Here is a 24,701-nt window from a genome sequence, read left to right on the forward strand (position 1 = left end):
GGTGCTCATTGATTTACAACCAAGGTTTTTATTTCTTGTAGTGAAATGACATGCCTTCCTTGTCTAAATCCCTTCCTGGTGTGTATCAACATTATTTAACATTTTCTAATTCAGTAATTTTTCAATAAATATGTGTCTAAATATTGAAGTTTAAAAATCTTATTTATTTATTCCATTACTGTAGACTTGACAGATTTTAAAATATAACCTCGTAATTTATTATAATATCCTAAATCTGTCCTTTCTAAAATAAAGTAAAAAAAAATGAGAAGAAACTCAATTGTGTGTTGCGTCTGAGTTGATTTAAATGTCAATATTTTAGGATAAAGAAGTACAGGATTCTGAATGAGTATTTCTGTGGTTCTTCAGAAAATGCCTTTATCTGATATGTTGTTTGCAAATATCTTCTCCCATTCTGTCAGCTGTCTTTTGGTTTTGTTAACTGTTTCCTTTGCTGTGCAAAAGCTTTTGATCTTGATGAAATCCCAACAGTTCATTTTTGCCCTTGCTTCCCTTGCCTTTGCCGTTGTTCCTAGGAAGATGTTGCTACGGCTGAGGTCGAAGAGGTTGCTGCCTGCATTCTCCTCAAGGATTTTGATGGATTCCTTTCTCACATTGAGGTCCTTCATCCATTTGGAGTCTATTTTCGTGTGTGGTGTAAGGAAGTGGTCCAATTTCATTTTTCTGCATGTGGCTGTCCAATTTTCCCAGCACCATTTATTGAAGAGGCTGTCTTTTTTCCATTGGACATTCTTTCCTGCTTTGTCGAAGATTAGTTGACCATAGAGTTGAGGGTCGATTTCTGGGCTCTCTATTCTGTTCCACTGATCTATGTGTCTGTTTTTGTGCCAGTACCATGCTGTCTTGATGATGACAGCTTTGTAATAGAGCTTGAAGTCCGGAATTGTAATGCCACCAACTTTGGCTTTGTTCTTCAATATTCCTTTGGCTATTCGAGGTCTTTTCTGGTTCCATATAAATTTTAGGATTATTTGAAGATATTTGCAAACAACATATCAGATAAAGGGCTAGTATCCAAAATCTATAAGGAACTTAGCAAACTCAACACCCAAAGAACAAACAATCCAATCAAGAAATGGGCAGAGGACATGAACAGACATTTCTGCAAAGAAGACATCCAGATGGCCAACAGACACATGAAAAAGTGCTCCACGTCACTCGCCATCAGGGAAATACAAATCAAAACCACAATGAGATATCACCTCACACCAGTCAGAATGGCTAAAATGAACAAGTCAGGAAATGACAGATGCTGGAGAGGATGTGGAGAAAGGGGAACCCTCCTCCACTGTTGGTGGGAATGCAAGCTGGTGCAACCACTCTGGAAAACAGCATGGAGGTTCCTCAAAATGTTGAAAATAGAACTACCCTATGACCCAGCAATTGCACTACTGGGTATTTACCCTAAAGATACAAACATAGTGATCCGAAGGGGCACGTGTACCCGAATGTTTATAGCAGCAATGTCTACAATAGCCAGACTATGGAAAGAACCTAGATGTCCATCAACAGATGAATGGATCAAGAAGATGTGGTATATATACACAATGGAATACTATGCAGCCATCAAAAGAAATGAAATCTTGCCATTTGCGACGACGTGGATGGAACTAGAGCGTATCATGCTTAGTGAAATAAGTCAATCGGAGAAAGACAACTATCATATGATCTCCCTGATATGAGGACATGGAGAAGCAACATGGGGGGGTAGGAGATAGGAGAAGAATAAATGAAACAAGATGGGATTGGGAGGGAGACAAACCATAAATGACTCTTAATCTCACAAAACAAACTGGGGGTTGCTGCGGGGAGGTGGGATTGGGGGAGGGGGAGCGGGCTATGGACATTGGGGAGGTGAAGCGAACCATAAGAGACTATGGACTCTGAAAAACAACCTGAGGGTTTTGAAGGGTCAGGGGTGGGAGGTTGGGGCAACCTGAGGGTTTTGAAGGGTCAGGGGTGGGAGGTTGGGGGAACAGGTGGTGGGTAATGGGGAGGGCACGTTTTGCATGGAGCACTGGGTGTTGTGCAAAAAGAATGAATACTGTTACGCTGAAAAAATAAATAAAATGAGAAAAAAAAAATGCCTTGTTTCTGGTGTCTCTGTTTTATCTTCCAAAAAATATGGGAACTCCTTGCCCCATTAGAAAATAAGAGCTTCTTTATCCATTATGTTTCAGAGTTTTAAAAACATGTTTTCAGAATAGTTTTGTGACCCTGTGTGTCCTATTTAATGTGGCTAGATTTTTAAAAAGGCATATAAAGGCTGTGGGTATTTGTGTTCTATAGCACAGAAATAATCAAGTCTGCTTCTGACTTACAGCAGAGCCAGTACTACTCTGCAGCTGATTATTGCTTATGAAGTTGCTGCTTATTCACTTTTCTACCTCTTCCTCACTCTTCAAGTATTATGCCTTTCAGCACTTTCCATAGAAGGCAGAAAACCTAAACAAAGATGCAAAGCACTTGGGCATGTGGTTTTAAAATTATTGACTAACATGACATTTTTGTATTAGGAATTTATTTATTTAGGACAATGTCCCTGCCTCTTGTCACCCCAAAGCTGTCAGCCTTTAATATGCACTGTGGAAATCAGGCACTATTGGACCTTGTGAGTTACAGCCTTACTTATAGCATCCTGAAGCATGGAATGCCAGCACCATAAGTCCTGGTGTTGAATATATGTTGTGGTTGGTATTTCAAGCCCATTTCAAAATAGCTGAAGTCATCCTCTCTTGCAAAGACTTTATTTGTTAGAACACATGGGCTGGCTTGTTTCATTTGATGTGAAAATTAGTTTTCCAGCTGTCTCTTGTTTCTAATTAGGTAGAACCATATGAAATTGCTGATATTTGACTATTTTTGATTAAAACTAATAGTAGAAAATCAGTTTCAAATCAAGTTTTGTTAATCTTTTTTCACCTAATCTTTGATAGCAACCTCCAAAGTTAAAACATAATTTTCAGATTTTTCTAAGTATGAGTTTTATGATAATTTAAGAAACATGTTTTAAAATCTTAATTTTATGGTTTCTAATCTTATTAAATAATGTGAATAAATATTTTTATATCCTTTTAGGAGAAGATTCATTTTTTTAATTATTTTATTATATTCAGTTAGCCAGCATGTAGTACATCATAAGTTATTGTTGTAGTGTTCAATGATTCATTAGTCCTGTATAGCAACTGCCAAAGTGTTCCCCAAAGAAAGGGACTTTATTGGCAAAAGATGATTAGGAGGGGATTGGTGGAACCATTGGTGAAGCATCCTGCTGGTATTCCTCAAAAAATGCAGGAGAAAATAGGGAGGAACTTGCCTCAAGTTGGAAAGACTCTCAAACATTATCCTCAAAAACCATGCTTCAAAGGGGCGCAAATTTAAATGCTTATGAAAGTAGAATAACTTATTCCCCAAGGCATTTGAGAGAGAATGATAGAGTGCTCATGCTATTGCTAGGAGTTAATGGGGCCTAATAGCTTGTTGTGCTCAAAGAAAGAAGAGGACCATGGTCATCCCAAGGGACTGTGTGCATACTTCATCCTCTGAAGAACAACATCAGAGTCTTTACACTGCAAAGAAATGGACTTCTCTCTCTCTTCTTTCTCTCTCTCATACACACACATACACACACACTCACACACACACACACACACACACACACACACACACACAATATCCACCCAATTCCTAAACAAATAAACAAAGATATAACAAGACCCAAGGATGAATGAGTATCCAGAGTTCTACAATATATTATCTTAAATGCCAAATTCTCAACAACAACAAAAAGTTGTGAGATAGGGGAAAAGTGTTTCCTATACACCATAAAATTAACAGAGAACACAAACTTCCTGTAAGGGTAATAATATATTGGATTTAACAGAAAAAAAAAACTTTTTTTTAAATAATCATGATAAATGTGTTCATATAACTCAAGGAAACCAGGATTAAATTTAAAAAAAGGAAGGTATGAATGTAATGTTATGTGAAATAGACTATCAATGTAGAGAAACTATAAAGAAACAATGAAGTGGAATTTCTGTAATTGAAAAGTACAAATAAAATTTAAAAAATCACTGCGGAAGCTCAACTGTAGATTTAAACTGATAGCATGAAGATTGATGAATTTGAAGTTATATCAACAGAGATTATGCAATCCAAAGGATGAAGGAGAAAAAGAATGAGGAGAAATTCACAGACCCATGGAGAGATAAAGCCAGCACTAAGTACATCAACATATGCTTTTGAGAGTACCAGAAAAACACATTTCTGATAATAGGCTTGTATAAGAAGATCCAAGTTGTTTGTTTGTTGATAAACAATGAACAGAAAGCACAGAAACAATCCAATAAAAATTGGACAAAAGGCCTGAACAAGCATTTTACCAAAGAAGAAATACAGATGGCAAATAAGCATATGAAAATCTGCTCCACATTATTTGCTATAGGGAATTACAAATTAAAACAATAATGGCATAACATAAAAGAAATCTAAAAAAAATTTTAAAGTACCAGTTGTTGGCAAGAATATGGAATGATAGGAGCACACACACAAGCCTTCACTCTGCCAGTTGACAGGACCCAGAAGCAATGACATTATAGAAACAATTAGCATACCTATGGCCCAGATTTTGGTTCTTAATACCATTTTGCAGTCAAAGGAATTAAGTCTACTTGGAGAAATAGCTGATGTGGTGACTAGGGTAGGGTAGGGTAGGGTGGAAATCAATATGCAGGATGAGCCTGGAATATCTTGTAATGCCAGAAAATAGAAAAAAGAAGAAAGAAGGAAAGAAAGAAAGGGAAAAGAGAGAGAGAAGAGTAAAGAAAGAAAGAAAGAGGAAAGAGAGAGGGAAGGAGGGAGGGAAGAAGAAAAAAATCAAAACTAAAGAACAAACAAACAGAAAACTTCCCTGCATACACAGTGATGGATGTATGCCAAAGGGACACAGGAGCCCATGGAAACAGCTCCCTGTGGCCAAAGCTAGAATGATTTGAGCACCAGAATTAATGGAGTAGTATTTAATTTTATCCAAGTATAAAATAAATATTCATGATTCTACACTGATGTAAATAGAGGACTGAATGTATAAATAAGTGAGGTGAATAGACAAATCTTCTATGCAGAAGAATTCCAGATTATATAGATACTTTGCCCCACGGAGGTGGTCCATTTCTCTCTTCTCTGTAAGTGTGGGCTGTGGATACTGACTTCTTCCTTACACAACACAGTAAGAGAAGGTGGAGAAAGAGCAGCTCCACCATGGAGAAACCTGGCAAACTCTACCTCAACCAGGTGGTCAAGTTCAACATCAAAAGAGTTAGAAGTGATGAGGACAGTATTTGCCTCCGGTAGGATGTAAAGAAAATGGTGATTTACTTCTGTGGCTTTTCTCCTAAAAAGCTATCCCTGCAGTCTAATCATGAGAAAAAACAGCAGAAGAATCCCAGTTCAGGGACATTCTACAAAATGCCTTATTAGTACTTCTCAAAACTTACCAGGGACATCAAAAACAAGGATTGTCTGAAAAACTATCACAGACACCTGATTACTAAAGGGACATGATGACTAAATATAAAGTGATATGCTGAATGGGATTCTGGATGCAAGGACACTAGATTAAACTATGGAAATCTGCATCAGGTCGTATGAATTTCACTTTATCATAATGTGTCAATATTGGCTCATTAATTATAACAAAATCACCATACTAATGAATATTAATGACATGAGAAAATAGATGTGTCATATAAGGGAATTCTCTATGCTATCTTTATTATTTTCTAAAAATCAAAATTGTTTGAAGACCTTTAAAAAATGTATTAAAATCTTTGAGTTAAAGTTTTTGCTTCTCAGAATGAACCCAGAGAACACTTGGGGAAAAACAACCATCAGTCTTCTGCTTCCAATGATAATAATTGATTCAAAAAATTAAAGTCATCAGATGTTAAAACTGTGGATTAAAAATTATTATGGAACAAGAAATTCACATGACCTTAATATATCAACCTAAAGATTGATTTTAATAGCAAGGAAATAAGTCATCTTTATCATAGAGTTGAGGGTACCACCTTAATGAAGTAATCAGTGAACAGCATCAGTTACAAGACAAGTTAATGTGATAGGCCTCATGATGGGAGAAGAAAACAGTACACCCATGATTGCTGAATTATTTAATTCAATCTAATCATGAGGATACATCACAAATATAGGGTGGGATACTTTAAATGATGTCTGACACAAATATTTCAGAATTTTAAAACATCATGAAAGGAAAAAAAAGCAAGAAGTTTATTCTACATTACAGGAGATTAAAGAATGATAATAAAGCAAAAATGGCCCTTCGTTGAATTCTTGATAAGAAAATAAATTACTAGGAAGGACAATTTGGGGAAAATTGGGAATAATTTTAATATGAACATCATATTAGATGATGCTAAATTTCTTGGGGGTGATAATGACATGATGGGGTGCCTGGATAGGTGAGTTAGTTAAGTGTCTGCCTTCATCTCAAGTGATCATCCTCTGGAGTCCTGGGATCAAACCCCAAGCACCTAGGGCTTCTGCTTCTCCTCCTCCCACTCATGATCCCTCCCTCTCTCTCTCTCTCACATAATTAAAGAAAATCATTTAAAAAATGATATGGCAATGTAGGAATTGCCTTTGTTCTTTTGAGATTTATGTTGAGAAATTTATGGATAAACTGTCATAATCATATATATACATATAGACATAAATTCATGTATTAAATATGTATATATACACATTTGCAGATGTGTTATTGGGCAAACGTAGTGTAAGATTAACAATTAATCATCTTGATTTAAAAAAATTCATGGACATTCTCTCAACTTTTTTGTAGGTTTGAAATTTTTAAGAATAAATCTAGAGGAAAATGTCATTGATTCACATTTTTCTGGATCCTCTGCCCTATTTCTTTGACCACCTTACAGATTAGTTTCTTGTAAGTTTTCCTCTCCTGCTACTTTCACTTCTCTATGTTGTGTATAACATGACTTAGTGGTTAAGAACATGGATTTTGGAATTGATCTCTACGTTTGATCCCTGAGCTCACCTTAATATTTCTGTGGACAAATTATGAAACCTCTTTGTCCCCCATTTTTTCAGTGCACTTGTAGAAAATTAAAATATAGAAATAAAAATAAAAAATTCAACAGATATGTTGAATAGTTAAATGGATACTGATGAAAGTTATTTGCAAGTTAAAAGGGTGTCTGTGAATTAATTTAAGATAAAGCAAAAATGACATGAGGCAAGAGACATGGATGTATCTGCTAATATTTATTCAATTGTAATAAAAGCATTACTTCCAAACAAGTTTAATGGTAAGAAGATCTACTGGATTTTGAAATGAGAAGGGATGGTTAATTCCAGAGAACCTGGGTCTGCTTCTCTGTGTTTCCCTCAGTTATGCCCTCATTAGTGTGTTGACTTCATCTCCAGGCTGGTTTCTCTTTTGATGGCAAAATGTTTGTAGACTGTGCCAGATTTCATATCCACACAGCATGACATTCAGAGGAAGAAAGATTACCTTTTCTTGTGGATCTCTTTTATTTTTTTAAAGATTTTATTTATTTATTAGAGAGAGAGAGAGAGCACAGGCAGACAGATTTGCAGGCAGAGGCAGAGGGCGAAGCAGGCTCCCTTGCCAAGCAAGGAGCCCGATGTGGGACTCCATCCCAGGACGCTGGGACCATGACCTGAGCCAAAGGCAGCCGCTTAACCAACTGAGCCACCCAGGCATCCCATGGATCTCTTTTAAAATAAAGGAAACATATAACCCAGAAACTTTCACAAAATTACCTCTTTTGACTTCTTGGGCCCAAGTAAGCCATGGACTCTTCCCTTTACAGACCTCTAGTCTTCAGTGTTGCTAAGGGTTGGAAGTAGGTGGTGCAGAAATACATAAACAGAATCTGTGGTACCCCTTGAAAAGGGAAAGGAACCAATGCATGTGAATCTGACAACCAAAAATATCTCCTAAAATAGAGAGTGGATACAAAGGAACAGCATTCATTGAATTCAGGTTATCTGGATTCCTTTACACTTTTAAAAAATGTGTTTATAAGATCCTATAGAGCTTTGTGTTTGTGGGTTATAGCTAAAAGTATTTACAATATTAGAAATTAAAACCAAGAAATTAAAAATATTCACTGACTTATTTAAAGATAAAAATAACAAACATGTCATACATTAAATTAAATGATTATATTAAAATATATTAATGGAAATGGGTAATGAATGGCCAAATGTGTCAGGTGTCTTTTCAAGTGTTAGTGGTAGGAAATCAGTCACAACTAGGTTGGTACTCACAGGAAGAAGACAGGCCTTCATTTCATTATCGTGTAGTCACAGTTAACTATTTTTTCTTCAAAATGTTGCTTGTATCTGTGCCCTCCTCCCCTTTCATCCTCCAGTTCCAGCTCTCATCATCTAATATATGAATTCTTACAGTTAGCGTCATTGCTTCTAGCTTCATCCTAATCAATTTCCAGATTAATTTTCTGAAAAATAGAGTCATACTATCTGGTTCTAGGAAGAATTCAGTATCTGATGCCTCTGAGATAAATTCAGATTCCTTAGGGTGGCATTTAAGATTCTCAGTAACCTGATTCCCTTCCACTCTTATTTCCCATATTCCACAACACCTTTTAAGGATAGTTTTGTCAGCTTTCTGACTCTGTCCATGGTTCACCTCCTTCATCCCAGTTCCCAGTGTCACACTTATTTCCATAAACACTCTGGTCATACTCATTCCTTTTTTCCTTCAAACATCATTTTCTAAAAATCATTTTTAAGGCAAATCTTACTTCTGATCCTGCATAAGTACTAAATATCCCATGTGACAAGGCTCTCCATTTCATAAACTTCCAAGCAGTATTGATACAAATTCTAGGCCAATCTGAATCACCTGGTTGAACTTGAGCAAGCCACTCAATGTTTTAAAGTATGAGGATTTTTATTGAGAAATTCATGAAAAATTATATCTAACAAGTTGGTAGGTAATATCTCTTGAAGGTGTAGCTTTGTGCCTAGCAAAAAGCATGTTTTCAGCGAATTACTTTGTCATTTATATTTGTAAATGTAAGTGATCAATAAGAATTTATGTTTAGATATTTAGAATTTTTACTATTTTGTGCCTCATTTATGTTTACAGCATCTCCAACATTTTGTTAATGCAATTAATGTATAAGTAATTTACATTGGAATAAGTACAGGTGGGTGGAATTCCTAGTAACAAACATGATAAGTAATATCAAAGAGAAAAACACCTTCATTAAGTTTAATGTATTCAAAATTGCACTTCATTTTGATGGACACCTAATCAAACTATATAAAAATATCCAAATCTGTATGGATTTATGTATGAATACCATCTATTTCATCTACAGATTGATAAATCTCAAGTATACAGATACACTACTCAGAAAACATGAGAATAAAATTGACTAACACTAAAGATCAAAGTAGTCTTTTTTAATTATAAATCTTTAATCATATTCTTTTCTTGTCTTTAATAATTTTAATTGTGGCTAATGATGTGTAACAAAATTTCCCCTTTTAAGGGTGAAAATATTCTTTTTTATTAGAAGAATTTATTTATTTATCTGACAGAGAGAGAGAGATCATGAATAGGCAGAGAGGCAGACAGAGAGAGAGGGAAGCACACATCCTGTTGAACAGAGAACCTGATGCAGGGCTGGATCCCAGGACCCAAGGATTATGACCCAGGCCAAAGGCAGAGGCTTAACTCACTGAGCCACCCAGGTGATGAAAATATTCTTCTTTTTGAGAATAGATATACCATGTGAATTAATATTCAAATATAGACTCTTGAAAAAACTTAAAGAAAATTGGGAATCAAATACATGCAGTGTACATCTGACAGATGGTGTTATTTAAGAAGGGATGAATTCTTGAGAACCTGGAATGTGCCAGACTTTGTAAGATTATGCTTTGGAATTTCAGAAATTTGTCAACAATATTAAATGAAGGTGATCTTTACATATACTGACTTGTATTCCTAGTATTTGTTGTATTTGTTGAAAATTGTAACTCATTGCTCTTTGAAACAATTAGTTAATAGTTTAGCTAATTTTTATGGCACAGTTTGTGATCTCAAGAATAATTATTTAATTCATTCTTGAAGGGTGCTAGTAGCTAAGATATTGGAAAACATTGTAGCAGAATCTCTCCTTGCAGAACTTATTTATTTGATTCCTATACTATCATGTTTTAGTAACTGAATATTTTATGAACAAAGTGGTCCTTTCTTACTTTCTCAATATTGCATGATTTTGAAAAACATTTTTTTCAAACTTAAATTAATTTTCCACAGAGGATGATATTTTAGAATTTTATAAAATTTTCTTTATAATTTTTTTCATAGCATTTATTACTTCCTTATTTCTTAGACTATAAATAAAAGGGTTTAATAAAGGGATCACTAGAGTATAAAAAACAGCACCAGGTATATCTTTATCCTCCTCTTTAACCGAATGAGGTCGAATGTACACAAAGAGAAGAGAACCATAGAATATTGAGACAGAGAGAAAGTGGGATGCACAAGTAGATAAGGCTTTGCCTCTTCCCTCTTTGGATTTCATTTTGAAAATCATGAAAAGGATGCAGAGATAGGAGATTAGGACTATGATAATAGAGAAGACTTGAATTGCACCTGCAAAGATAAATAACATTAGTTCATTGATATAAGGGTCAACACAAGAAAGTCTGTATAATGGAAAAACATCACAAAAAAAGTGATTAATTTGATTTGACCCACAGAAAGTTAACCTAAAGAGAAACCCTACATGAATCATGGGATGCAGGTTTCCAGCTATGTAGGCCCCTGTGGTCATCTGAATGCAGAGTTTCTTTGACATCATGCTGTGGTACTGCAGTGGGCTACATATGGCCACATAGCGATCATAGGCCATTGCTGCCAGGAGAAAGCAGTCTGTAGTTTCAGCAAGGCAGAGAAAATAAAATTGTGCCATGCATTCATAAAGGGAAATTGTTTTGTCCTTTGAAAAGAAGTTCTCTAACATTCTGGGGGTAATGGCACAGGAACAACAGGAATCCATCAGAGCCAGGTTGCCCAGGAAGATGTACATCGGTGTGTGAAGACGACCCTCCATAAAAATCAATGCCACCAGGCCAAGATTCCCCACCATAGTGATCATGTAGATAGTGAAAAATAGCACAAACAGGAGGCTTTTCAACTCTGGGTGATCTGCAAATCCTATGAGGATAAATTCAGTGGTCAAGGAGTAGTTGTCCTCAGTCATATCCACCTTCTCTGTTGAAAGAGGAATTCTGGAAATATAAGATTCTAATTTAGAGTGTGTATAACTTTCCTTCCAACTTTTTCTTTTTACAACAAAGAGAGGAGCTCCTTCAAACTTCTCTTAGTATCTCTGGATGCAGGCACACAAACCTCTAGGTGATAGTCATTCCTCTAACACGTCAGTTTTATAACCTCAATTCTGAAAACCACCATTTCTGTGAATATTTTTGTAATTGCAAGAAGAATGCTTACAATGGAAAAGGTTTGTCTTCATTAATTCATGTATGAATAGTGTACAAATCTTGCATACCTATATTTGGTATATTGTTGACAAAGAATTTCAGGGTCAATTTTTGTATTAAAGATTCTTAAAATAAATTTACCATCAATTTTCATATATACACATTTTTGTAACTGAGCACAAAGATTTCATATATTCCTCTGGTGGAGTGAATGCCTGAAAATAGCATTCAACAAATACTAAATTTATATCTTAGGAATTGTATGAAGATCACAAAGTTTAAGTATAGGACTTTCATCCTTAAATAAAATTACTTTGGTTGTCCAAGGAAGTAAATATCTGTATATTTTCACCTCTTTCATCACTTTCTCTGGGATTAGATCCATTTCCATTAAAATCGATTTTGTCCATCCCATCATTCCTGTTGATTTTTCCCAGATATCTCAGTCCTCTTTTTCTTTATGTAAAGCAAAGTTTACATATAATGTTACTTAAGAAAGTTTTAACTGAATGTGCCAGACCACACTGATTTTTACTTCCTGCATTCTCAAGCATATCTTATATATGCGACACAATCCAGAATTGCTTGTGTATAATCTATATGGCTTTTTTCCTATGTGTATGCACAATTTCCTTATTAGAAGTGTAGACATTTGAGGGGTGCCTGGGTGGCTCAGTGGATTAAGCCGCTGCCTTCGGCTCAGGTCATGGTCTCAGGGTCCTGGGATCGAGCCCCGCATCGGGCTCTCTGCTCTGCAGGGAGCCTGCTTCCTCCTCTCTCTCTGCCTGCCTCTCTGCCTACTTGTGACCTCTCTCTCTGTCAAATAAATAAATAAAATATTTTTTAAAAAAAAAGAAGTGTAGACATTTGAGTTTAGTTATGACTTATGAGTTGTTTATGCTATAGAGGAAAAAAGTATTGATTCCAGTCCTAGCTTCAAACACCTGAGATGGGTGAACTTGTCAGTATACTACCACTGATCCTTAGTGATCTCTTTGGTTTCTGCAAACTGGGACTGCTAATTTTGAACAACAGCCTACAATGGAAATTCTTGGAAATCTATCATTAAAAAATGTTTGTATTGTTTTCTTATTCTTCTGAATTCTTCTGAATTCACCCATCTATTTTCCTGCTTCCTAAGAAACTTATATAAGATTTTCTGATGTATATCACAGTAGTTTGAAATCTAGTTAAAATAAGCTTGCCTTATATTTAAGTTTTATACTACTTAGAAAAAAAGAAAAAAATCTTTTTTTTTTTTTTATTGTATTTATTTGACGGAGAGAAATCACAACTAGGCAGAGAGGCAGGCAGAGAGAGAGGAGGAAGCAGGCTCCCTGCGGAGCAGAGAGCCCAATGGGGGGCTCGATCCCAGGACCTTGGGATCATGACCCAAGCCGAAGGCAGAGGTTTTAACCCACTGAGCCACCCAGGCGCCTCGAGAAAAAAATCTTTTTTTTTTTTTTTAAAGATTTTATTTATTTATTTGACAGAGAGAGATCACAAGTAGGCAGAGAGGCAGGCAGAGAGAGAGAGAGAGAGGGAAGCAGGCTCCCCACTGAGCAGAGAGCCCGATACAGGACTCGATCCCAGGACCCTGAGATCATGACCTGAGCCGAAGGCAGCGGCTTAACCCACTGAGCCACCCAGGTGCCTCCCGAGAAAAAAATCTTAATGTGATTTTTGAGATGGGGCTCCTGGGTGGCTCAGATGGTTAAGTGTCGCCCTTCGGATCTGGTCATGATCTCCAGGTCCTCCAGTTGAGCCTCATGTCTGGCTCCCAGCTCAGCAGGGTGTCTTCTTCTTCCTCTCCCTTCCCCTCTCCCCCAGCTTGAGATCTCATTGTCTGCCTCTCTCTATCAAATGAATAAATTAAAAAAAAATTAACTATGATTTTCAAAGACAAATTTTGTTTTACCTCAAAGGCTATTTTCTATCATGACATAGGGATCCATTTGGATATTTTGACTAATGTGTTTAATTATGTAAATTCCCTGGTCAAAATGGGTTTATTTTTCCATAATGAAAACATAAAAATATAGGCACAGGTGGAACGTTTTATTTTCTTGTTTTAAAGTACTAAAGATAAGCCATTTAATTATTCAGCTATGTTAGAATTAACTTTCAATGTACTTACCTGAATTATTTAACAGAATTAAGCTGCACTCCTACCTGTATGTTTTTGGTTTTTATTCCATGTAAATTATTATTTTTTACTTCTTTTCAGTGTAACAGTATTCATTGTTTTTACACCACACCCAGGCTCCATGCAATACGTGACCTCCTTAATACCCACCACCTGGCTCCCCCAACCTCCCACCCCCCTGCCCCTTCAAAACCCTCAGGTTGTTTTTTGGAGTCAATAGTCTCTCATGGTTCACCTCCCCTTCCAATTTCTCTCAGTTCCCTTCTCCTGTATGTTTTGAAGATATACCTTATAATCAGAAAAGGTCAGCATGAACTGAGATTAAATCTCATGCCAATTTGCCATAGCCTTCAGTTGTGAGAAGAGTTAGAAAATTGAGAAGTTGAAATCTGAGAACTAATTCGGATAAATCAATACTTATGGATACTAATAGCAAAGGCAAAGATAAATTTGAGTACTTCCTTTACCTGAGTGCTCTGAGAAGAGTCTTGCAACACAAATTGCTTTTTAAATGGTGTTATGTCTTGTAGAATTTCAGGATATAAATTATGGTCTCAAAAACATTTGGGGCTAAAAGAATGAAAATCTAGGAGACTACTATGAGGTGAGTGTCAATAATTACATTCTTTACAAATGCAAAGTTAAACTTTCCCATCAAATGCTTATGGGACTTCCCTATGATGATGTCAGTGTATTTCTATGGGGAGATTCAGCTCCCAAAACTTATTAACTCTGTGACATAAATTAAAGATGACCTGTGAGACAATGAGGTTAAAGTAAATGACCTTCACTAAAGTCACTAAGTCATTTGATGATCATCTTGCTGATTCTTATGTAACTGACATCATTTTAAGAATCATGTTCATTATCCTGTGCATAAAATATAAAATGAGCCAGAGAGTCTTGGGTCAGTTTGGACAGTTATTGGAGAGATTAATATGGTTTATAAAAGATGATTAGCATTTAGAGAGGGGAACAAAGGTGTGGGAGGTTTAGCTAGGCTCTTCAACTCCTTCACTCTGAGTTGAATTTATTCCATGTATTGCAAAACCCTCATGGAGACTTTGCTGTTACCCTTTAGCCACACATATGATTTACTGAGTTGTTCTCTGTTCTTTTCAGTTCACCCCAATTACATTATCCTTCTTACCCTGCTTTCCCCCTTCACTCCACTAATCATATAAATATACTGTATCATTAATAAAATTTAATTTAATATAAATACTATATATAGAGTATATATAACATAGACAGCATAGAGTTGCCTCTAATCCATCACTTGTTGCCTGCTGCTATAATTAGCTATAGGGATTTCTGTTGTGTTTATTCCTACATTTCTAACACCATGAAAGATGATACTTTGTGGTGCATAAAAAATATTTGTTGGATGATTTAAAAAATGAAGCCTACTGCTCAGGAATGTGCAATGCTCTCTTTTTAGTGTTCAAACCAAATCCATTTTTAAAGGATTTTGTTTTTGTTTTTGTTTTAGATTTTACTTATTTATTTGAGAGAGAGAGAGAGAATGGGAGAGGGGGAAGGAGAAGAGGAAATAGAAAGAGAGAGAGAAACTGACTCCCTGCTGAGCAGAGAGATGGACATGGGGCCCTGGGGCTTGATCCCAGGACTCCAGGATCATAACCTGAGTTGAAGGCAGAAGCTTAACTGACTGAGCCATCCAGACACACCCAAATCCATTTTTCTTATTTTGATATTCCTGATTTTTCTTCTTTTGGTATTCCAGATTCTCCACAGTCAACCTGTGTCCTACCCATCACTTTCCTTTCTTCCTATTATGTCAGGGCACTTGGCCATGTACATCCCTTCACTGTCCTTCTGTGCTTCAGCTAATTCACTGATAATGTTTAGATCATCTAAAACTCCTTCTCTCTTTCCTTCTATCTCAATACCACTCATCCTTGAGCTCAAATCAGATCTCTTCCATGAGAACTTTTCTAGGTTTTTAAAAATAGATTTGATTTTTTTTCTTTTCCTGATGTACATGATACTTAACAGATTTATAATGCATTCACCATTGTATCAGGTGTGACTCATAATGTCCTGATTGTAAAAGTCTTGACTAAATATTAACTCACCAGTCATGTCATGCATCTTTTTGAGAAATGATCAACAGACTGAGCTGGATCCTCAATACTTGCTGCACTAACTGCTAACATTTCCATTCTGTTCAACTTTTATTAAGTACTTTCAGTATGCAGGGTATTGGAAAAGACAATGGGGATTGTGACACAGGATGTGAAAATGGTGGAGACAAGTTCTTAGTTTTTATATATGGCTCCTACAAGAAGCTCATCATCTAGTGGGGACAAAGAAAGGCACTTATATTGCTAACTAGTGTGCAATTTAGGCATAATATTAAAAAAGTGTAAACATGTTATATAAAAATATACTGAGGGAAGGGAATGGTGACCTGGAGGAAGAAAGAACGATTTTCCTGTGGAAGTATAATTTCAGATAACTTTATAGGATAAGCAGGGTAATAATTGGAGAAGAACATAAGGAAAACCAATAGGTTGAGGGAACCATTATAAAAGCCTGGACTCCGAAAACAGTCAGACCTAATTTTAAAAAAGGACAGTAAACTGGAGTGGCTGAAGTTTACTCATACATGATACATGGAGACCCAACAGGTAATATAAAAAGAAAAGGAAAATAGATTGGAAATTGTCCTATTTGATTCCTTAGCAGACCTGTTGGGTCTGCCAGTTTACTGAAACCCTCTCCAAGGACACAACGAACTTTAAATGCCAACCCCAAAGAATATCTAATTCTTTTCCTAACCACGTGTAGTGTTTGGTACTATTAAAGTCTTCTCTGGCTTCTAAGGGTAACCCTCTCTGCTTCTGTCCTTGATTGCTGCATCTCAGTGTTTTATACTAGGTCAAGTTTCCCTCTTTGCCCTGAATGATGCTTCTTTCTGATTGTATCCTTGACCTCCGTCTTCTTTCATTCTAGACTTTCCCCCCATATTAGCTCATCTACTCTTGTGTTTTCAACTACCTTTCATTTTCTGATGGCTTTGGTAGAGGAGATATTTCAAACCATTTTGGTGTACATTCATATTAATAAGATCATTGGTAGTATGTTCTAAATATATATATTCTTACCTACAAATTAGATAGGTGTACCACTATACTGAAATATTATGCATTATAAAACATGAAAAGAAAAATTCAAAAAGAATTAGACTAAAGAAATGGTATTAAAATTTTTAATTTTATGTATTAATAATATTAAAATGTTGTTTATTCTCCACTACCACTATTATTAATTAATCATTCTGGTCAGAAAAAAATGTCATATATGGCTTATTATTTAAATTGTAGCTTAACACTGTGGTACAGCAATTCAAGCACTTGCTTGAATTTATTTCCAAACATCTTAAAATCCTACAAAGTTGAAAAGATACTATATACAGATAGAGATCTGCTCAAATGGGAAAAGAATACAAATTTTGAGTGGGTCTCAGAACAAGAACGTGCTCTTCAGCAGGTCCATACTGACTCAGTGGCCAATAGTATTAGAAATATCTGAGACACAGCAATAAAATGGATTTTCTGGAGGGAAAGCATTTGCTGTGATCATTCCTCCCTTTCCTAGGGCTTGGGGATATCCCTCAGAAGTAGATGTTCTGCTCTAATATTCTGATGTGTACTTCCAGCCTATAGAATAGTTAAAGTGTTTGAATAGTTAAGCATCTTTTAAACAAATAGATGTTTAAACTAAACTAATTGAATAGCGTCTTCCTGCTATTTTGTCATAGCCCAACCCAGAAACCAATCCTAGCAACAAGAACAAAAATAATTCACTTTAAGTATATGATATAAGCAACTGTCATATATATTATATAAATATATATTACTTTTATTATATTTATGTTATCAATATTATTTATAAATATGTAATAAATATATATAAATCTAGACAGACACATGAACACAAACATATACAAGTGCATATATGAAGATCTAGATATATACTGGATTTGCACATACTCTGGTAGCAATCACAATCCATTAAAAATTATGGAAAAGAGATATGATTTAATCAGAATTGTTTCTGAAGAATAACAAGGTGGCTATGTTATGGAAGGAATAGTATCAGTACGTAAAAGATAAGTAACCAAAGTGTTGAAAACACAGAAGCAGGGCCAAGACTTCAAGAGTATCAGTAGTAATGAGTGTGGAGTTTCAGTGTTGAAAGGAAGGGCAGGAATGGACTTGAAGATGGGTCACTCATTATACTTAGAGTATGGGGTAGAAGAAAGCAAACATTTAAGAATTCTTAGGACAGAGAACATCCAAAATCTTGCTCATTTTCATGTCTTTCCCAAACACCCACTAGGTGCTCTGACATCATATTACCTTAACATTATTTGAATTTTGGAAATATACTTTTAAAGCCCTCATGTCATCAACACATTTTAAAAGTTATGTTACTGTTTATCTTACTAGCATCATTCTTTTTTTTTTTAAAAAAAAGGAAGACTGACTATTTCCTTCCTATTCTGCTACTTCTCTTCTCTTCTCCTCCTCTTCTGCTACTTCTCTTTTCTTCTCCATGACCATCCCACTTAAAATTCTGCAGTCTCCTCTCTTAGCTTTCTGAATTAGTGAAGTTTTACAGATTAACCTACAACATACAAACACAACAGAAGAGGCATGTGGAAGGCATCATAGACAATGAGAGGCAACCTTACCCTTCCCCCTGCCTTGCTCCATCTCATTTCTCATACACACACATTGAGCTAAGACTATCTCTTACAATTTGGCTTGACCCTCACTGTTTTAACTCCCTGCTTATATTTCCTAATCGCTCCCCCATTTCTTTTTGTTTCCCTCAGTGCTATGAGAGTGAATTTCACTTCATGTGAAATGAATAAAGTGGAATGCCACTTTAAAGTGGAAAAGTGGAATGAGAGACCTTTCAATGGCTAGCAGAATTCCTGGGATTTGTTGCCATTCGTTCAAACATAAACCTTCCTCCACTGTGGAGTTAAATGTGTGTGGCCCTCGCTCCAGGCTCTATGGCTATAAAATGATCAAAGACATCATAATCAATTCCTGTTCAGAGGAAGTACACGCTATAGTACTGAATGATTTTGTAAAACTGCAAGAAAGAATATGTAAGCATATAAAATGCTTTTATTTGTTTTATGCTTCAATTATTCTAGTATGATGTGAACACATGTAATAAATCATTAAACCCTATGGCAATTATAATTGGAAAATCTTTGCACTCTTACCAAACAGAACACATATAATCTGCATAATTTGTGATGCTTTTAATGAAAAAGAGAAAGGGTAATAGTGTGAGATCTAAACACTTCTCTTTAACATTTTTCTTAGTGACTCTATGACTTTTTTTTATTTCTCAGGCTATAGATCATTGGATTTAACAAAGGAATTAAGACAGTGCAAAATAGAGAGTCTTGATCATATCTTGATCACCTGATTGTTCAGATCCAGGACACACATACTTGAAGAGAAGAAGGCCATACTATAAAGACACAGAAAAAAGATGGGCTCCATAGGTGGAAAAAGCTTTTTTTATGCCTTGCAGAGAGACTTCTTTCTTCAGATTGTAAAGAGAGATTGTATAAGAGACCAGAACAATCAGAATGGTAAATACCTGTATTGACCCAGAGAAAATAAAAACCATTAGAACATTAAGTGAAGGGTCAGTACAGGAAATCTTAAACAATGGCATGATGTCACAGTAAAAGTGATATGTTAGAATTACAAAAGGTTAATCTGAATAAGAAACCTATATGAATTACAGAATAAAAAAAGCCACCTACAGATGATGAGACTAACAGCCAGGTGCAAAGTCTATAGGTCTTAATCACTGGATAAAGTAATTGTTTGCATATGGATACATAGAGATCATATGCCATTATTGCCAAGAGTAAACATGCTGTGGTTCTCCCAATGCAAAGGAAAAAAACTGTATCATGTACTCACAGAGAGAGATCGTCTTACTCATGGCCAGGAAGCTGACCAGCATATCTGTCAATTTGGGCAGAAAACTCATGAGAATTGGCCACGTTGTTCAGCAATTCGGGCCCTGCTATCACCTGGTGTTTGGAGCCCGTTCTCCCTAGGTGCTTGTTGCGACCCTCAGGGACCATGGGACAGGCCATGTGGCTCCCCTGAGGGGCCCCACTGAGTCAAGCTTCCCAGGGCAGATTTGAGCAAGGGGATCAGACTGAGCAACAGGCTTTGGGTTTGTGGCCTGGTGGCAGCCTAAGGTGGGAGTGGCCTCAGGGGGTATGAAGTTTTCTCTTACTCTGAGTGTGGCTCAAGAGTCCCCAGTCTGGATGGCTTTGTGGCCAGGGCTCTGTGGATGGAAACTGAAAACCCAACTTAGATAAGGGTTAGGGCCTAGGGACATAGCAGGCCTGATCTGCCAGTGCTGAGGCAGATTCCCAGTGGGCAAAGTAGGGGGAAGGGGGAAGACAGGGCTTCAAAGTCTGGATTTCTACCCTGGGGGTGTCGCCAAACATGGGGTTGGCCTCCAGAAGCATCTCCCACTCTGAGGGTTTTGCACAGTTCCAAAATGGCACAGTTTCCTCCTGGGTGGCAGGAAGAATCCTGGGGTATGGCTCAGGGGTCCCCAATCTGGAAGGCTTGGGAGCCAGGCCTCTGAGGATGGAAGCCTAAAACCCAACCTAGGGTTAGGGTTAGGGCCTAGGTGCATGACAAGGTAGATCTGCCAGCACTAAGGTGGGCTTTCCAGGGGTTGAGTAGGGAGGTGTTGGATGTGCATGGGCCTGGCGTTTAGAGTGCTTTCTCACAGGGTTCTGGCCGCAACCACTCAGGACCATGGGCCAGGTACATGCGGTTCCCCTAAAGGCCTGCACCACCGAAAGCAAGTTCAACAGGTATTTCGGGCCAATACTCACGAACTTTCTGCCCCAAAAGATATCACTTGGGGCAGAAATCTCATGAGAATTGGCCGGTGATGTTCAGCGATTCGGGCTGTGTGTACACCAGGTGTTTGGAGTGCTTTCTCTCTAGGTGCATGTTGCTACCATCTGGGACCTTGCGCAGGGCCCATGTGGCTCCCCAAGGGCCCCCAAGGAGGCTAGCATTCTGGGGGCAGAGTTGAGGGAGGGGATCAGGCTGTCAGGCTCCAGCTTTGTGGCCCAGGTATCACTGAAGGTGATGGTGGCCTCAGGGGGACATGCAAGTTTTTACTGTCGTGACCTCCCCCAGGGTGCTCTGTGCTATTCCTTATATTCTACATATTAGTGAAACTGTATGATAATTTTACTGCTACTTTTGAGTGTCATTCTAAAAGGGAGTGGGCCACATGCAAGCTGTGCTGGCACTTGGGTTACCTGATCCACCAAAAACAGTGGTGGTCCAATTGGCAATAGCACAGGGGGATGCTGTATGGAGTCTTGGGCTGCTATCTGTGGGTAAATCACAGCACAGACCCTAAATTTCTTGTTAAGCTCTGCCATCACTGTGGACAACTACATTCTGTTTGATAAAGAGCTATTGGTCTGCACTATGCTTTGGTAGAGATTGAATGCTCAACCATGGGCCCGCAATTTCCCACAAAACCAGAGCTGCCTTTCATGAACTGTGTATTGTACTACCCACCGAGACATAAATTTCAGAGTACATGGCCACAGCATCATCAAATGGATGTGATATACACATGATGTAGCCTGAGCAGGCCCTGAAGGTATCGGTAAGTTACATGAAGAAGTGGTCCAAATGCCCATGTTCCCCATGCCTGTCAGCCTGGCTTCACTATTCCAGCCATACTTACGGGCTCCTGAAGCGTTCTCTGTAGAGATGACCTGTAGAGGGAGAGATGACCTGGGCCTGGCTTACTGATAATTATGCAAGATATGCAGACACCTTTCAAAAGTGAACAATTGCAGCATTACTGCGATGACCTGGTACATCCCTGAAGGACAACAGTGAGAAAAATTCCTTCCAGTGGTCAGAATTTTGAGTAGTGCACCTGGTCATTCACCTGCCTACAAGGAGGAATAGCCATGTGTCTGGTTATTTAATGATTCAAGTGCTTTGAGAAGTGGTTTGGCTGGATGGTCAGGGAATCTGAAGGTTTATGACTGGAAAATGATACAAGGAAATTTGTGGAAGATGTAATAAACATGGAGATATTTGTGTCCCATGTGATGCTCAGCAAAGGAAACCTCAGCAGTGGAGGATTTTAATAACCAAATAGGAAGAATCACCAAATGGGCTCCTGAAACAGGGGGCTATGGTAGCAGGAATGGAGGTTTATATATGAGCTCCACAACATGGACCTCTACTCACCATAGCCAATCTGGCTACAGCCACTCTTGAAATCCAGTCTGCAAGCAGCAGAGATTGAATCTGGGCCCCTGATATGGCACCATTCATTGGAGTGATCAGCCATCTACCTCATGGCTGATTGATGATATTGGCCAGATTCCAATGTATGGAAAGGGAAATGTTTTGTCCTTATAAGAATAGACATGTATTCCAGATACATATTTTCAGTACTGTGAGCAATGGTCCTGACAAAACTTTATCTGTGGACTAACAGAATTCCTTGTCCACTGTCATGGTATCCCATGCCCATTGTTTCTAATTGAGCAATTTACTTCACAGTAAATACAGTCTCGTAATGGCCCCATGATAACAAATTATCTTGACTTACTATTTTCCCCACCATCCTGATACAGGGAGTTAGCTAGAATGATAGAAACATCTTTCAAAACTCAGTTATTGCACCTTCTAGCTGGCGTTATCAGGCATGGCTCAGCAAGGCTCTCCAGAAGCCTGTATATTTTCTCAGTCAGTGTCCAATACACAGAGTAGTTTCTTCCATAGCTAAAATTCACCATCCCAGGAATTAAGTAGTGAAAATTTGAGTGATACCACTCACTATTACCACCCATTAATGACACACTAGTGTAATTTTTTCAAGTCTTCTTTTGCCTTTGTGCTTTGTTGACTAAAGTTCTTAGAACAAGAAGGAAGAATGTTTCCACCAGCACACACAACAATGATTCTGTTCATCAGGAAGTTACAACTGGCACTGGGCCACTTTGTGTTCTTCCTTCCTCTATATCATTATGCAAAGAAGGGAGTTACCCAGCTGGTGAGACAACCAAGGAGAAATTGGACTAGTTCTCTATAATGGGGATGAGGCCAAGTATGTCAGAAATTCAAATCACTTGGGTTTTCCTTTAGTAGTACCATTCCCTGAAGTTAAGGTCAATAGAAAACTCCAGCAAACCAATTCAGGCAGGATTTCTAAGTCATAACTCTGAGCAAGAAGGTAGAGAAACTAACCAGTCAGTGGTTTACTATGGAATAAGGGATTGTGGAATGGGTACTGGAAAAAGAGGTAAATGTGAATAAGAGCCATGACCACATGACTAGTCTCAGAAATGAGGATTGTAATTGCCATAAATGTTTAATCCTCAGCTTGGTTAAGAATACATTTGTGTGTGTGTGTGTGTGTGTGTGTATACCCATATTTTTATGTTTGTATACACATAACAAATGTCTTTTCTTTTCTTCCACTTCTATTCTCTTATTGTGTAAAATAAAATGTAATGAACTTATGTCATGGTAATTAATTATTGTTAATCTGACATCATAGTTTTTAAGTTACCAGATATCAAGGAAGCTCTCATCAGGTATATGGTATAAAATCACTCAAGGATTTTAACTCATTTTCTGGGGAAAGGTATAGTGAATTTTCAGCTTTACACAGCATAGTTGTATCATGTTAGGTGGAATTATGACCTTGCTATTGCCCTTACCTGGCACTTAAGTATGGTTTAAGGAATTGTCTATGGGTGCCAAGCTGACAGTGGGTGGACTTGTGATGGTTCATTGTATATGCCAACTTGACTATTGCATAAGATGTCTAGATAATTGGTTAAATATTACTTCTTGTTGTATGTGTGAGGGTGTGTCCAGAAGAAATTGGTATCATGTCTGTTGACTGAGAAGCACAGGGCTTTCCCTGATGCTTGTGAGAATCATCCTAATCTATTGAGAGCCTGAATGGAAGAAAAAGCCAGAGGAATTTGAATGAACTCTGCCTGACTGGTTGATCTGTGACATTGATACTTTCCTGCCCTCAGTGCTCTTGATCCTCAGTCCTTTCTTCAATCCGATGGGTGGAATTTATGCCTTTCACTGGCTCTCTTATTCTCACATTTAGAACAACATTATCTTTCTTGGGTCTCAAACATTGCAGACCACAGATCATCAGACTTCTCAGGCCCCCTGTTCACATGAATCAATGTATATGTCTCATATATATGTGTATATATATATTCATATTTATATATAATATTATATATTTATATATATCTTTAACTTATGGATTGGTATACCTTATTGGTTCTGTATTCTGGACAACCCTGAGCTATACAAACTTTACCTGTGCATTAGTGACTTATTAATCTGAGAAAGAGACTGAAACATGATGCAATTGTTAGCAGCTGAACTGAACTCATTCTTAGAAAGTAACTTTTATGAAGAGGTATCATTACATGTTACAACATGTATATTAACTTGTACATAAAATTAACTTGAAAAAAATGTTTCAAAAGTTGACCCAGCATGACATTAAATTTTCTAATGAATGGATAGCCTTGTCATTAACCTTTGAGACAGTGGGGTCTTAATTGACTATCACCACTGTTAATCATGTTTCAAGAAAAAATTATAGAATCATCCACAATACTTCATTTTTTGAAGCATATGTTCCCTTGAAACCTGCATTCAGCTGCCCAAACAGAGAGAAAAGTATAAAAGTCCTAGAGGACAGGAGAAGAAGTTGCTTTCACCCCCTCTCCTCTCTGTAACCCCTGCCCTTCCCTTCTAAGGATCTGTGAGACTTCTCCTTTATGGTCCTTGCTCTCTTCCTTGCACAAGTCCCACTACTAACTGCTGCCTCTGCCTGGGGAGCTGGTGCTTTTTTTTCAGTGGCA

General features: G+C 37.4%; 1 protein-coding gene and 1 pseudogene across 1 annotated transcript; one reads left to right on the forward strand and one right to left on the reverse strand.

Moving 5' to 3' along the window:
- The window catches only part of LOC123940763, a 78,080-nt pseudogene that overhangs the window by 23,678 nt on the left and 29,701 nt on the right, over window positions 1-24,701 (forward strand).
- Window positions 10,401-11,330, reverse strand: LOC123940173 (olfactory receptor 5K1-like). The gene has a single exon (XM_046002693.1). The coding sequence runs from the start codon at window positions 11,328-11,330 to the stop codon at window positions 10,401-10,403; it is 930 nt and encodes a 309-aa protein (XP_045858649.1).

This window comes from Meles meles, chromosome 4, assembly GCF_922984935.1.
Source record: "Meles meles chromosome 4, mMelMel3.1 paternal haplotype, whole genome shotgun sequence".
Classification (NCBI taxonomy): Eukaryota; Metazoa; Chordata; class Mammalia; order Carnivora; family Mustelidae; genus Meles; species Meles meles.